General features: G+C 39.4%; 1 protein-coding gene across 1 annotated transcript; it reads right to left on the bottom strand.

Moving 5' to 3' along the window:
* LOC102230296 (lutropin-choriogonadotropic hormone receptor-like) lies at positions 1-10,125 on the bottom strand. The gene is made up of 11 exons (XM_005806819.2): positions 9,869-10,125; positions 7,675-7,746; positions 7,341-7,415; positions 7,173-7,247; positions 6,448-6,522; positions 6,241-6,318; positions 6,098-6,166; positions 5,927-6,001; positions 4,879-5,064; positions 3,375-3,443; positions 1-2,244 (listed from the first exon to the last, which is right to left on the bottom strand). The coding sequence occupies exons 1-11, from the start codon at positions 10,021-10,023 to the stop codon at positions 1,035-1,037; spliced, it is 2,139 nt and encodes a 712-aa protein (XP_005806876.1). The 5' UTR covers positions 10,024-10,125; the 3' UTR covers positions 1-1,034.
* Positions 10,126-16,922: the final 6,797 nt, after the last annotated feature.

Below are 16,922 nucleotides of genomic sequence, written 5' to 3'. Positions count from 1 at the left end.
AATAAAAAAAAATTTAAAAATCAGTTTCTTTCTATATAAAACTTATAGAACTTTAACAGACACTGCAGATGAGTGTCTGTGTCTGGTGATTTTCTTTGTATTTAAACAGAAAGTGAGATTACTGGTACAGTATTCAGAAATTTTACTCAGGTAAGAGTAGCAGTACTTCATAATAAAACTCAAGTAATACAACGTAGTACTTTGAAAAGTTTTTTTTTTTTTTTTTCAAAAGGTTACTCAAGTAAATGTAACTAATTACCACCTAACTTTGTCCCAACAGCATGATGATGCCACCACCTTGTTTCACAGTAAGATCAGTTTTGGTCTCATATCATCAGAGCATCTTCTTCCTCATGTGAATCCCCCATTTTTCTGTGGAAAGCTGTTATTGTGCATTTCTGCAGCTCCTCTAGTCTTACCCCAGCTCTGTTAGTTTTCATTTAGTTTTCTGAAACAAATATCTGAAGCCTTCACGCAACAGGCGCCTTTATTCTGACATTAAATTCAACGATACCGGAGTCTGTTATTTAGCTGACTTCTCAGTGCACTGGATTTTACTTAGCAGTATGAAAGTAAAGGGGGACTGAAAACAAATGCAAGCTATACTTTTCAGATTTTTACTTGTAAAACTATAAAACCCAGTTTTTTACTTCTTTGTGTTCATTTATCAGATGAAATCCTGACAATGCATTCGAGTTTTAAGTCTAACCATGACAAATTTAGCAAATCTTTGAGGGGTTTAAATACCTTTGCAAGGCATTGTAGATCTGATAAACGAGAAGGTTCATGAATAATGAACTGCTGGTATTTCATTGTAAACTTGCATGGTTTTGGATCTGACAGAGAAGAAAATCCATCATATGTCAGAGGATTACATTCATGTTTTAAATAGTAACCTATAAAAATAGTAAGTCTTTAACAGTGGAGCTTCATGTGTAGAGTTATGACAACAAGAAAGGAATCCCATTAAAAACAAAACATTCCCCAACCCCCAGCAGTCCTTCATGTCCAGATATTTTTGTCCCTTTCTGTCTTCAGGTTATCTCCTGCTCATCCTTAGGTTGCAGATCCTGATGTGATATGGGAGCCATGTTCACTCCAGTCTGAGCTTCTTTATTGTTGGATCTCAAATTGCTATTCATTGCATTTTCGGAGCAGCAGGCCTTCAAATGATAAATTTTGGCCTTGCTTTTACGGCATCCAATTGCGTTCATGAGCTGATAGGCGTCCTTTCTGAAGGCCTTGGTGAAAATAGCATACAGGAAGGGGTTGGCGCACGAGTTGATGGGGAAGAAGAGGACCAACAGAATCTTGGAGTTGGTGACGGTAATGAGAGGAAACTTAAAGGCGGCAGAAATAGCAAAGAAGGAGATGGGCGCCATGCAGAGGAAGTCGGTGAAGATGAGCACAGCCATTCGTTTTGCTATCCTGGTGTCTGCGCTTCTTTCAGGGACCTCTGGGTTCTTCACAGCCAAGTATATAAGCACATAGCAAACGCACACGACGGTGAAGGCCCCCACATTGAGGAGCAGGATGATGATGATGAAAGTCTGCGCTAGAGGGGTCTCTATGTCCATGGGTAAGCACATGCTGACTTTGGTGTAGCTGCTGATGCCAACCAGGGGCAGCATCCCCATCCCCAGACACAGAAACCAACCCGCTGCCATTATACCTGCAGCCTTTGTCAGGACCAGATGGCGCTTTACATGCAGAGCATTGGTGATGGTGTGCCAGCGCTCCAAGGTGATGGTGGACAGCGTGTAGACCGACAGCTCGCCGCCAAACACAGACAGGAAGCCTGCAGCGTTACAGCCAGGCCCCGTTTGCCACTCGATGGCGTGTTGACTGTAATGACCACGAGTCCTCAGGTCTACCGTAGCAATCACCAGAAGATAGACACCGATGCAGAGATCAGCAAAGGCCAGATGGCACATGAGGAAGCGAGGCACGGTTAGCTTGTTTCGGCTGGTAAAGAAAACCAGCAGCACCATCAGGTTGCCTGTGATAGCGAGTATGTTGATGAACCAAATAGCAACTCGGAGAAAACTGAACCCAGCAAGGTCCTCGCAGGGATTGAAGGCGTCCTCTTCAGGCGTGCAAATGATTGAGCGGCAGAAGTCCACCCGCTGAGAATAGAGGTCATCCACATCTTGGAAGGTGGTGACTTGCAGGTCAGATTCCGAATAAAACGACCAGCCCCCAAGCGGAGGTGTGTCGCCTGTGCCTCCGATAACCCTCTGAAATCTGTAAGAGACCCAAAAAGACAAGACACAGATAATAAAGACTCTAGACTATATTTTTCTCTAAATTATTCATGGACAATTTGCCTGTTCACAGATTTTTTTCATGTAGTATAGTACCTAAAAATATTCCCCCCAAAAAAGGCAGCTTGGGAAGCTGAAATACCAATCTGCAATGCTATTTGTTTTCAAAGCAGCCACATCTTCCATAGAAGCACCATTCGATTTCCTTTTTGCTGATTGGTTGTACCCCACAGAGTGGAAATAAGAAAGACTGTAAATATTAGCTGTATGCATTAATACACACTTTCCACTGTGGGTATTAATGCATATTAAGGTTAAAATATGCAATAGTAATTGTTTTAGAGGGGGTCTTGGTTATTCACATATTTCTGCGATTTACATGTGGCTGTGGTCCCAAACCTCAGCGAATACCAAGGGTCCACTGTAGTTTCTCCACCCATAGCAAATATCTTACAGCACTATGTTTGACCCTGGTTTAATGAAATATATATTATGCAAAATAACTATTAAATAATAAACCTAATTGTCAGATTCTACTCTCCACCAAAGCAGATCCCTAACAAAAGCTCAGGCAATGTTAGCTAAACCTAACCTTTTCTCAGAGTTTACTCTTTTAACATCAGGATACAGGATGCAGCTTTGAAAAGCTGCAGAGCCAACAGATTTAACAATCCATTTTTACCTGCTATTATTGTCCTTTTAAATGTTTCTGTATGCCAGTAGTTATTTTTTATATCTATATTGTGATGGTTTATTTATTGTTGGTGAATCCATTTTTTGAAAGCTGAAAAACACTTTGCTAGGGTAAGTGTAGATGTTTAATACCCACTGACACAGCCCTGCATCCGATAGATCTGAACATTGTCCGTGTGAGTGGTTGAAATTGCTAACATGAGCTAAAAGCAGAGCTTCTTAAAAGCTTGCGGCAATATGACCTCCTTCTGTTACAGATAAAGAAATGATTACTGATTTAAGTTTCACAGAACATCACTTGAAAGAATCCAAACCATTCCTTTAAATTGAATTTTCAGAAAGTTGATGACTTTGGGAAGATAATACAAAGAAACTGGTATGAACTATGAGTTCAGCATGAGCAGAAAAATATCTCACCTTGCTGATGGATTCCCTTCTTTACATGATGTAGAAAAATTATCCCATGGAGCGTTAGCTGAGAAGTCCCTAGAAAAACAGAAGAAATCTATAATCTCATTTTACATACTTCTTGTTTTGAACTGAATAGCTAAGAGTGTAAAAAACCCACCAAATTTCAAAATGTGCATAACAGAAAAAAATATTATTTGCGATTGAATTTATTCTGTAAGCTCAGATGATCATTTGGGTTCTCGTGCATAATTTTGCAAAAGCTTCTTGGTGTCCGCTAAAGATATGCCAGGTCAAGTTCGGAGTGTTTCTGATAATTTTTACAACAAAATGGCTCCACACCATTGAATTCTGGGGATTTCTTCAAGTGCTAACCACAAATTTAGCTTAAAAATGTTTTTGTATTTACATTTTTAAAATAGTTTTAAGTTTAAGTTCAAGATTGAATCTGAATATATGGCACAAATCAGAAAATAAAACTTAAAACAGGAAGAACACAAATGTGTTAGAAAGGGATGGGAACCATCTTTGAGATTCTGGTTTTCTTCACATTCCACCAAACAAACGGCTTGTAAAGTCTCAGAAGAGGAACGCAGCCTTCCTACTTGTTCAGGTTGAAAGGTCTGCCATAAATTACACCTGTCTAGTTTTGTGCTGAAAAGTCAGGAGAGCAAACGATAGAAACTGGATACTTTTTACTCTAAAAAGAGCTCTGTTTTGATTGCGTCTAGAGACACTTAAAGACTTGTGTCTAAATCGTATCTGTCATATAAAGATATGGTGAATTTTTATGGCAAGGATGCAGGAGTGATTTCTTCTGGGAATTTTTCCAGTGGGATATTTTTTTATTATTTATTTGGAGGAAAGTGAATATAGATGTGAGATCTCATTTTTTTTCATTGTCTGTTTGCAGTGATGTTGGCTGCTGATTCTTCCACCAAGATTGCTCATGTATATTCTGCAAATATACATGAGCACTGTCTGATTCTGCTGTTGTTAAAGTACTTTTAGAGCGTTGCACTCTGGGATAGTTGTTCATGCGCTTAAACATTCATACTGTATTTAGGCCTTTTCTAAGTATGATCATAGAGTTCACAACCATGGGAAAGAAGATGAGGATAAAAAGCTGCTCTGTTGTTTTAATTTGCTTTTACCATATTGAGCATTCTAACTTTCCACTATCGATTTTCATGATTGGGAACAAAAGAAAGAAAACATATTTAAACATAAACTTATTTCTTGCAAAAGTATTCCAACTCAGTGAATTGTTTGTTCCACTCTTTATGTTAAAACCAAAAAAAAAATCAACAAATGTTAGTGTGAGTTTATGTGAGAGGCTCTAACAAGTTAGCATATCATTGTTATATGTTAGAAATATCTGAAAAGTGTGGCCTGGATTTCTATTCAGCCCAATTTAGAGAAGGTTTTCCACTTTTTAGGACAATAGCTCTGTACATAAAGCTACAATGGGTATGGATACATTTGCAGGGCACTTTATCCTTTCACAATTCACCTGTGAGGGTTCCAGCTCAGAAGGGCACAACAGTGGCTATTGTAGGTGAGATGGGCCTCTCGGAGGCTGCCCATTCCCTTCAGATGAGGCAACCTTTTCAAATCGTACGCTGACTGAGCGAACAACACCAGAACCGACTCCAGTCCGTGAGCAGGTAACCTTGTGAGTGCTGTTGCAGAAACATCCCTGTGAGAACAGCGTCACATGAGCAATATTTTATTTTTGGACCTTTGTACGAAGAAACTGGCTTGTAAAAGTTCACAGCAGCAGTCAGCAAGCTCCTGCTACCAGCACTTGATAAGTGGGTCATGACTCAGAAAACAGCCGAGCGATAAACTGGTTAAAGGTTTGTTATCTGAAGAGTGAGTGTGAGTAATGTTTGTCTTCTTATGGCACCTTAGTTAAAGGAAACCTGTTGTCCAAAATGTACATTTTGCACATTTTTGTACTTCTATTGCTTCGAGAAACATCCCAAGTGTTAAAAAAAAACAACAAAAACACCCAGCTGTATGTTAAAGTTTTTTGAAAACCTCCAGAATGTAGCCTCATAAATCATCAGTCACCAGCCGTTACCTAGCAACCCCAGAGAGGTCCAGTCTACTACCTAGCAACCCAAGTGGAGCTGCAGCACATTTGGTCAGCTGTTTTTACTGCTGCATGGCTGCTGGAAAAAACAAGTTTTTTGTTGTTGACTTACCATCTAGAAACTACTTGCTGCATTCTTATTGGTTGTGCAGGAGGATCAACTTACGCTTTTCAAAGATATACTGTTGTATAATTGACATTTTCAAATTTATGATTGTAAACATTGAGTTAGGAGGTGTGGCCAACAGCAGCTTGTTTGGATTTAAAGTGACATGACGCCCTAAAACACCTGATTGTGAAAGGACTTCACAATGGTGAAACTGATTAGAATAAAATCTCATTATTTAAGGAGGATTTTGTGCAAAACATTTAGTGAACATGCTTCATATAGCCCATAGACCTATCCTAACTTCTTAAAGGAAGCATAATAGGTCACCCTTAAAAAACACAAAGTATAACTTACAAGACCTCCGGACCAGTGGCTCCTTGGAAAGCATCTTTGTGGATCATTTCAAGGTTTCGATTATTCTTCAGCACCCTAGACAAGACACAGTAAAGGACCAGTGAGCACATTTCTCACTGCCTGAGCAGAAATTCCTAAAAAAAGATGATAAAGTAGGAGTTTATTGAATACAGCTTATCTATCTTTGTCCCATTGAAGGCATGATTGTGTATTCCTCTGATACCGTTGTTGTAGAGATTCCTGTAATAAACAGTGTATGTTAGAAAAAAATAAAGATTTTCATTAAGCGATCATGAATGCAGAGGCACACTTACAATGTAGCATAACCCTCAGTCATTCCAGTGAAAGCGTTTGGAGGCACTTCAAGCAGATGAATGTTGTCGCATATTTCCCTGCAACAGAAGCAAAGTTCAGACTGGAACATCCTGCATCATTACAGACACTAACAGAACGTAGCTCTGTATTTCGCATAAGGTTAACAAATCATTGTTATCATTGATTTTCATGTTACTGTGACTTACAGAATAAAGTCTGATTTGAAAGAAGTGATTGATGTAACATCAGGGAAGAGGGTTATTCCAGTGTTTAAGATGCTCCTACAGTGATAAAGAAGACATAATGTTTCTGCAATAATTTTAGACTTTTTTGTGAAGCCAAACATAAAAAAATCTCTTGTAATGTCACCTTTTTCATAGTATGTGTAGCGCATTCTGCAAAACTATTCATACTCAAGGAAACTCAAAGTGAGTTTTATTTGAGATACCTGTATTGTTATTAAGTTTAAGGAAAGGGAAGCATAGATTTCAAAATTTTCTACAAAGAAAAATGTGAGGAGTGTGGTATTGTTTCCAGCCCAACTGAGACTGAATTTGGGTCCAATGGAAGCCATGTTTGTAAATATCTACCCCACATTTTCTTCCACAATTGAAATGTTTATAATTCCAACCATCTTCTCAAATTTTCCTGAAGAAATACATCCCCACATCATGATTCTGCCACCACTGTGGTTTTGGTTTTAAAGGACTAAAGAACTCTTTTCAATCTGTACCTCAAAGATGCTTAAACTTATGCACCAATTTGTGTTAATTAAATTGCTAATAAAATGTACTGAAGTTTGTGATTGTAATCTGACACTTTAAAGTCAAATGGATAAGTACTTTCACAATGTACAAATAAATGAAATCCCACTTATTTAGGTTTAATTTTAAACCTGAACAGTTGTGCATTTAGGTTCAAGTTGTCTTACAAGAGGCGAAGATTTGGTAGGTTGTTGAAGGCTCTTCTGTCAATGTGCATCAGACTTCTTGCATTTTGAATTGAACTGTTCAGTGACGAGGAAAAAGAAGAGCAGCTGAGGTGCACTGCGGTGATCGGGACAGAAATTCATTCACAGCTTCACAAAGACAGGACTTACATCTCAGAAAGGTTGAGAAGATTGCTAAATGCTAACGCTTCAATGGTTTCCAGGGTTACACTTTGAGCAATCGCACTGCAAATAACACAAACACAACATGATTAAGATGTTAGTTTAACTCAGTGTGCCCATAGTTGTTCAGTGCCAACTAAACATGATCTCTAAAACTGGATGATAACTTATTCTAAAACGAAAACAGAAGAAATTTAAGGCTAAAAACACGATGCATAATTAGCAATGCAGCACGTTCCCACTAAATTTAAAAGATATACAGTTCACATTTTAAATCTGTCTGATTATTGTTGGTGCACTAAAAGAAAAGACAGATACATACATCCTCTGAACTCCTCTCAAATCCTCAAAAGAATGGCTTGATATAGTTTTAAAAGAAAGGTGATAAAGAAACCTACAAGAGATGGAAGATGGCCATTAGATTATGATACAGTGACCATTAAACCGACAAGTCATCTTGATTTAATGTCAATAAAATTTCAGTAAATAAAAGCATTTTATTTTGTAAATAAAATGATCAGTTTTGACTCACTGTAATAGGTATGTAGAGAATCATAAAGGACATGAACCCTTTTTAAAATTTTGGCCGTTTAAATGATTTACAGTACTTTAAAACTTTGTTTTCCCAGGACAGAAGTAACATGAGCAAATAAATTTTATCAAATATAAAAGCAAGAATTTTACATAAAATTTTTTTGATTTTCCAGGAATTGTAAGAAATCATCTCACTGTCTGCAGAGAAGTCAGTTTAACATCGTAAGTACTTGAAAGAGTACTGACTAAGGACTGACCCCATGCTACCTCAACACCTTAAAGCTCATCTAAAAGTTGCAGTTGCACAAAGCACAAGCTAAATTGCCTCTGGAGAAAAGAACTGTTTAATCTCATAAAACAAAGACAAGGCATTTGACTACAATGACATGAAGAATGTTTGGTAGAGAGAAATGAGCCTTTCAAATGTAAAATCCCTGTAACTACTGTCTAGCTTGGTAGGGGTAGCATTACACTATTAGACTTATCTTGCTGCCAGGTGTATTAATCGTTGGACAAATAATAAAAACTCTTGAGCTTCAAACTCTTCAGTTTCATCAACTGTGAAGCTGAAGAGTTTGAAACTGTGGGATCTTAAACTCTAATCACCACCCGGTTTTCTAACCATATGACCAGAAAATGATTTAAAGGGGGAGCAGCAAAAGCAAATGAGGTGGACTAGCAGTGCTTGCCAACAACTGATGATGTTATCCAGAACATATTACTGTGGAATATCTTCTCTGCTGCCCGGATATTGAGCTGTTAGCATGTCATGATAGTCATAAGACTATCATACAGCAACAGTCTTCAGTCAGAGGAGTCTACAGATTTGTTGTTAGACTGACTGCTACCGAAAAGCCTCTATGCCCACAGTATCTCCATCCACAATGGCGCTTTGTGGATATGAGTTATGACATTTAATTTCCAGTTGAGATAAATAAAGTAGTTTTGATTTGAATGAGCTATTTTAAATCGGACAGTGTGGACTTAGAAAATCCAATGTTGTGAATCCCATTTCTGCTTTTATCATTCTACAAATTTGTTTCTTGTCTCATCATTTCCTCATGGCAACAACTAATTAGCCAAATATAAAAGTTCTGTATGGGTGTATGTGTGTTTGCTTTAGGAGTGTTTTTGGCATCTGATCCAATCATGAAACTGCCAGCCTTGGTGTGCAGGCACTTATCAGCTCAGATTCAAGGTCCTGTGATTTATAAAAGCAGGGGTCAAGACTCCCAACCTTCAAGGTTCGTCACAGTCTGGTAGGCTCATCGGGTGAGCTCAGACATAGGATGAGAGGATGCTGTATGTACATGACCTTGTGAGGCCAACTTGACATGTTCAGAAGTAATTAAGTTCAAAACACATTGAAGTTCTTTTTGTTGACTGAAGCGGCCATGAAGGTCTGTGCATATGTTTTTATTCAGCTGTTATTTAAATCCAAATTGTTCTTATTATGAACATAAACAATGTGTGGGAGGCAGCTGCACAGTTGCTATAAAGTCTTCTAGAACAAAGTTAAGACTATTGTTTACACAGTAAGATATCATATGTGTGCTCATTATGTTGGCCAATGGCAGTCTATGTATTGTATAAATGTAAGACAAGTACATATTAGGTGGAATACAATAAATAATAAAGTATTTATATATTTTTCCAAATTAGGAGCAGCCTTGCATCTAATTCGTAAGATTCTACATGAATACGTTGCTAAACATGGCAATGTTCACACATTATTCTGCCAGTTTTGTACAAAGAAAAATTATAATAATCAAGTAAAATTATTTCTTTGAAAACTGATAATAAACCACGTGGATGATGTTTGGCTCAAAATTAAACATTTTGTGCGTAATTGCGCGCAGACCGATCTGGAAAGTAGTTTTATATGATTATACAGCGCCTTAACATCATATATGATTTTATTATACGCTGGCATATACACGTGTTTTTATCGACTTTGACTCCATAAAATACTCTGTACTTACAGTCTTTTGTTCCGCTGGTCCTTTCCCGTTTCTGCTGTAAGCTTGCATCTTATCGTCTCGGAGGAACATCGGCAGATCCTCGGGCAACTGAAACTTGTGGATTCATAAAAGAACGAGACTAACAAGAGCAAGAATACTGGGAGAGGCGTCCGCATCGCTGCTGGCGTCTGTGAAATGTCCGGACACCCAGAAGGTGGGCTGTCCACTCACCGCTCAGTGCGCATGGAGATATTTGCGCCTGCTGCTGTCGAAGCACATCATCCTGACAGCGCAAAGGGGGTTCGGAGCCACCTGAACTAACCAGGAGTTATCAAAAATTTATAAATATTACTGTTTTTACAGTAATGCACGGCATTATAAAATTACGCATGGCTCTTTGATGCACTAACTTGTCATTTTTGCACAAATGAAATCCTTTGAATGAGTTAGATTATTTGAGATTCAGAAAAGTTTGCACTTCATTCAAAATCTGCGGCAGTTTGAGTGTGAAGAAATATGCAGCAAACTGAAGATAACAAATTTTGGAGAAATTTTATATCCACAGAAAAATTATTCTTATTGTTTTGAAATAACGTTCTTGCAGGCATATTCACAAAGAACCAACCAGTTGCCTAATCTAGATACTAAGGACAGCGTGACCTCAAAATCTTCCTACAAGAATTTCTATTTTGTTATTCACTTTATTGAATTTTGACACAAAAGATGTTTTGACAAATATTACATTGGAAGAGAAGATTCCATTCTTGCTGAAAAGATAGAATATTTAAATGGAAATACTGTATTCTGAGTAACTCATTGGGAAACATTCAAAAAGGTTTCCCAATGTAGTAAAACCGCATTTAATCAAATTTAATACATTTAATAATTTAATAAATATTCAATGTATTATAATGAGATGCTCAATATAATAGCATCTCATTATAATAGATAATGATATAATGGCATCTCATTATATCATCTCATTATAGAAGAACGCTATCTTATATAAATGTTGATATGATTATAGCATCTCATTATAATGAACTAGAATCTCATTATAATTATAATAACAGCTTCTCAAGTATCTCATTATAATGAGGAGATACTATCCCATTATAAGGAGACGCAATCTTGTTATAATGAGATGGTAGTTATCCATCCGGCCACCCACCCACCCATTCAATCCATCCGTCCACCCACCCACCCATTCAATCCATCCATCCGTCCACCCACCCACCCATTCAATCCATCCATCCGGCCACCCACCCACCCATTCAATCCATCCGTCCACCCACCCACCCATTCAATCCATCCATCCGTCCACCCACCCACCCATTCCACCCATTCCATCCATCCATCCATCCATCCATCCATCCATCCATCCATCCATCCATCCATCCATCCATCCATCCATCCATCCATCCATCCATCCATCTTCCGCTAATCCGGGTCTTGTCGCGAGGGTAGCAGCTTAAGAAGGGAGACCCAGACTTCCCTCTCCCCAGCCACTTCTTCCAGCTCCTCCGGGATGCCTCCACGAATCCCAAGGTGTTCCCAGGCCAGCCGAGAAGCATAGTTCCTCCAGCGTGTCCTGGGTCTTTCCCAGTGTCTCCTCCCGGTGGGATGTGCCCAGAACACCTCACCAAGGAGGCGTCCAGCAGGCATCCTAACCAGATGCCTGAGGCACCTCAACTCGTGTAGGATGGCCGAGCTTCTCACCTTGCAGACACACTGTGGAGAAAACCCATTTTGACCGCTTGTATCTGTGACCTGGTTCTTTCGGTCATGACCCAAAGCTCATAACCACAGATGAGGGTAGGAATGTAGATCGACCGGTAAATCGAGAGCTTTGCTTTTCGACTCAGCTCTTTCTTCACCACGGTGGACAGGTACAGCGCCCACTTCACTGCAGATGCTGCGGCAATCCGTCTGTCGATCTCCCGCTCCCTTTTTCCCTCAGAACAAGATCCCAAGATACTCAAACTCCTCCACTTGGGGCAGGACACCCCCATCCATCCCCGACCCGGAGTAAGTACTCTACCCTTTTCCAGCTCAAGGCCATGGCCTCGGATTTGGGGGCACTGATCCTCATCCTGGCCGCTTCACACTTGGCTGCAAACCGCTCCAGTGAGAGTTGTAGATCACGATCTGATGAAGCCAACAGAATCACATCATCCACAAAAAGCAAAGATGCAATCCTAAGGTCACCAAAACGAATCCCCTCAACACCTTGGCTGCACCTAGAAATTCTGTCCATAAAAGTAATGAACAGAATCGGTGACAGAGGGCCTTGGCAGAGTCCAACCCTCACTGGAAATGAGCCTGACTTACTGCCGGCAATGTGGACCAGATTCTGACACCAGTCATACAGGTCATACAAGGACCTAACAGCCCATATCAAAGGGCCCGGTACCCTATACTCCCGGAGAACCTCCCCCCAGAGGGTTCCCTGAGGGACACGGTCGAACGCCTTCCCCAAGTCCACAAAACACATGCAGACTGGTTGGGTGAACTCCCACGCACTCTCCAGGAACCCTGCTGAGGGTGTAGAGCTGGTCCAGTGTTCCACGACCAGGACAAAAACCACCTTGCTCTTCCTGAATCCGAGGTTTGATTATCCAACAGACCCTCCTCTCCAGGACCCCTGAATAGACCTTGCCGGGGAAGCTTAAGAGTGTGGCCCCCCTGTAATTGGAGCACACCCTCCAGTCCCCCTTTTTGAACAGGGGGACCTCCATCCCAGTCTGCCAATCCAGGGGAACTGCACCCCATGTCCATGTGATATTGCAGAAACATGTCAGCCAACACAACCCTACAATATCCAGAGCCTTAAGAAACTCCAGATAGACAACCCTTTTACCCATGGAGCCCAGCTCGGCTCCACCAGGAGCTTGCCAACGTGCCCCACCTTCAGGACTGGTTCCAGGGTGGAGCCCCGGTGACCCACGTCCGGGTGAGGGAACATCAAATCCAAAGTTGTTTTCCATCATAAGGGGAAACAAGTTGATGCATATTTAAAATTTGTCTATTAAATTAGATGTGGATTTTGTTTTTTGTTTGTTTTTTAAAACACTGTATAGCTAATTAAATGTTTGTGACCTCTATTTTGTCCAATTTTATATAAGGTGATTTTTTAAATCCATTTATTTTCCATACCTCTGTTAAAACATGACAAGATTCCTGTGAGTGGGGAAATTTAAAGTAACCAATTAAATGTTGCTTTTTTGGACTGTGAAAGGAAGCCGGAGCACCCGGAGAGAAACCTCACGTCAATGGAGATCATACAAACTCCATGCAGAAATACTCTGGATTTAAACCCAGGAACTTCCTGCAAGTTCCTGAGTGTGTAGTATTGTGGTTTTTTAAAAGAATCGAGTGTGTTTTAAATTGAGCGGTCAGCATGAGGTGTATTGGGAAAATTGTCTCGTTTTATGTTCTCTTACCTGCACTTATTTGCCTATGTATTTATGGTTATGCTCATGTTTTTTTTTTTTTTGGTGTACTCAGTGACATTTTGTTGCTAACGTCTTTGTGTGATGACAATATAGCAAGTCTACGTCTAAGTCTCAGTTTTTTGCTCCAGTTTAAGTTGCTCAATTGGTGGAATTTTTCTAGGCTTTTGTAAATCGAGGGGAGTTGTTTTCTCCACTTTTGGGGGAGAAGATATAGGTGGCAGGAAATAAGTTTTATTTTTAGGCATCTCTGCCTCTGACAATTTTATATGTGTCAGATCTGAACAATGATCGAAAACCTTAGAATGTGTTTTGGCATTCCCCGAGCAAGCTGGCTTTGTCATTGACAGTTTCTTTTTTATGTATGGCATATCCAGCCCCTCCTCTTCAGCCTTCTGCATTTCTGACGTCATATACTGCTTAACTGAGTCTGGTATAATGTCCAGAAGAATCCTTTGCTGTTCTTCGGTCTCTCTTTTTCTCTTCTCTATCTGGTAGGCACGCTTATTTGCCACCGTTTCAGAGTTGAATTTGGAACATTCAAGAATGTCTTGTCGTCTTTGTTGCTTCTTTTGTTCCATTTCAGCTGCATACAACCTGTCTGCCTCCATCAAATCACACAACCTCTTTTTGCTTTTCTCCTTCTCTATCCGCTTTGCCTCCAGTTTCTCTCTTACTTTCTCAGCATTTGCTTCCAGAACAGATTTTTCCATTGCAGCCCGTTTCTCATTTTCTTTCTCTGCTTGCTGTTTATCTTTGACCCTCCGTAGTCCAATGACTTTGGTCATTTCTTTCTCTATTGAAGCTAATCTGGAGGCTTCCTCATTTCCTATTTTCGTCAGATGGTCGTACGCAGTTTGTATCTTCATCTGACACCTCTTTAATTTCTCAGCCTTTACCTCTTTTGTTTTGCTGAAAAAAGTTTCCACATCTTTGAAATGCTGCTCCTTGCTGGCTCTAGCCAGCTGCTCAGTTTTAGAGAGTTTGGGCTTTATAACATTTTGGTGGATGAATTTCCTTTCCTCTTCCTTGTATTTCTCTATTTCCTCCTTTTCCTTTTGGGTTGTGTACGCATCTTGGAGCATAACTCTCCTTTTATCTTCTTTTTCAAGTTCCAGTCGCTCTGCCGCAAGTTGTTTCTTTTTCTGTACCACCTCATTGAAAAATTTGACATCAGCATGTAGGTTCTTCTTCCGACGGCAATCTTCAATCTTCATGCGTTCGTCAACATTGTTGTACCAAGGGTTCATCTCCCCACTGTCTTTTCGTGCAGCTATGTGCTTCTCTCTCTGATTTGCGGCCAATACTTTGTTTTGTTTGTTCATCCTTTGATCATTGAGTATTCTGTTAAAATTATCCACGTTTTTGTCTCGTAGCAGAATCTGGTATCTGCTCTGTTCGAGTATGGCATTTCTTTCCTGTTTTTTTAACTGCCTTTCTTCAGCAGCAATCTGCTCCAATTTCTGCTCCTTTTCTTGTTTCTGTGCTTCTTTCTTTTCTCTTTGTGCAGCACGTGTTTCCTGTAAAGCTTCAAGATTTGGTCGCAAGCGACTTAAACCTTTTCTGGTATTTTCTGCTACCTTGTTATGTGCTTGTGAGATTTTCTGGACTGTTTCCCAACAAAATGTTGGCAGGATTCCAATAGCTCTTTCCATTTTCTTTCTCAGTAAGGGTGAAACTATTTCACAATGACCTAAATATCAAGGTTCTTGACACGAAAAGCAGGTTTAAGTTCAATCCAGAAATGTCTAATATAATCAATCCAAGAAATTCAGCTCACAGACTGGTCCCAGTTCAGTGTGTACAGGTCACCAAAGTAGAATGAAGTGCAGTGGAATTCCGTTTATTCAAGTGGCTCAGAACTGAGATGTCACAGAAGAAGACTGTGACATCACTATGACATATGACATCACTGGAGCATCATCTCTTCAGTAACATCATCATTACAAACTTCCATTCTGCAGGAACAATTTTCAAAATTTAACCCTAGGTTCTCATCACCCATTACTTAAATACCTGAAATTTTAGAAGCACTAGACTAATAAAGCAATGTGCATTTTAAGAAGAGTTATGTTGACAAAAAATATATTTATAAAAAACTAAAATAAAGGCAAAAAAACTCTGAATGTATTAGAGAAAGAGAGAGAGAGAGAGAAAGGGAATGAGAGAGACAGGCAAAGAGAGGGAGAGAGAGAAAATGGGGGAAAAAAAAATTCTAGGCTTGTTTTCACTGTGTAACTTAACATTTTACTCAATTAGTTTGGACATTCGACTGCTATCTGGACTAATTTTTCTTTTGAATGACAGTTTCTATATTAAATTTGCATTCCATTAAAGCTCCTCTACATTCCATTTTGCTCCCCAACCAAGAATTGTTCATTTTTGTTTTCACTTTATTTACGGTACTCAGTGGGTTTACAAGAAGACAGTGATGTGTATGTGATTTCCCATGCGCCCCTGAATGAACCACAAGTGTGCATGTTGAAGCCTAGTCCTAGCGTGCATCTGCCAAACTCAAGGCCCGCTGGTCAAATCTGCCCCACCATAATTTTTTGTGGCCCCCTAGAATTTAAAGGGACATTTTGCAGAATGTAACTTGTCTTACTTTCACTCTTGGGAATATAGCCGATCAGTATCAAGAAAAATAAATAGATTGGATGCTTTGTAAACGTCAGCCAATACTGTACGAAATAGGATTGCACCTAGATATCTCAGCTTCCCAAGCTGCATTTTTAATATATTTTAGATATGCTGTACAAAAAACAAAATCAGTGAATAATATGCTCCACTGAAAAATCCATGAATACTGAACCATAAATTCTATCGAAAAGAAAAACAAACTGTCTAGTTTATAGGTATGAAATCGCAACTCATGATTACAAAGATAGGGGGGCAAAGTCTATTTGACTGCTATCATCAGCTGGTAATGTCGAGAAAATACACAATCATCTTGCCATACACATGACTTCTAAGAATGGATTATCTGTTGAGGGAAACATAAATAACAAGATATCATTCAAGCACTTATTAAATATTTAAAGACACAAAATTAGCTGAGAGGATTTAGCATGTATGTGAATGTATGTATACATATAGGTAGTTATTTTAGGGTCATATAGTTATTTTAGCGTATTAAAGATATGAGATATAGGAAACTGAATTTCTGGATTACGCCGCCAGTTGATGGCGGTAATCCACTAAATCTGTAAACTGTCAGTAAGCACCATAGAAGAAGAAGAATATCCGTCATTAGTGCTTTATTTTCGTAATATCTCCAGTAGATGGCGACAATGGAAAAGGAGACCACAGTTTTGTCAACTGTCATATAATTTAGTGAACAGTGAAACTTTTACTTGTTAAAATGTGTGACGTTTCTCTGCATTTTTTGTAGTATGTGACAATAGGATGTTTTATTTTAGTAGTGGGTTATGCAGGGTCAACAAAATATCACTACATTATCTAAACAGTTTTCGACGAAACTGAATAAACCTCCCGCTAATTCATCTTAAGAAAGTTTCTCAACACCGTTATTCTCCCCGCCACAATGAAAAAGCAGCAGCAAACAGCTCTGAGAAAGTGTAGTTTAGTTGCTGTAAGCGTCTGGTCCGGGGTCTGTAAGCAAA

The sequence above is a fragment of the Xiphophorus maculatus genome, chromosome 22 (genome assembly GCF_002775205.1).
Source record: "Xiphophorus maculatus strain JP 163 A chromosome 22, X_maculatus-5.0-male, whole genome shotgun sequence".
NCBI classification, from domain to species: domain Eukaryota; kingdom Metazoa; phylum Chordata; class Actinopteri; order Cyprinodontiformes; family Poeciliidae; genus Xiphophorus; species Xiphophorus maculatus.
Note: the sequence above shows the minus strand (reverse complement) of the source record. Positions and strands in the feature narration are given on the sequence as shown.

Coding starts and splice junctions, on each gene's coding strand:
- LOC102230296 (XM_005806819.2), bottom strand. CDS start 10,023: ATGCGGACGCCTCTCCCAGTATTCTTGCTCTTGTTAGTCTCGTTCTTT. Junction 7,747..9,868: donor GACCAGCGGAACAAAAGACT/GTAAGTACAGAG, acceptor CATCTCTTGTAG/GTTTCTTTATCACCTTTCTT. Junction 6,319..6,447: donor TTCAAATCAGACTTTATTCT/GTAAGTCACAGT, acceptor CTTCTGTTGCAG/GGAAATATGCGACAACATTC.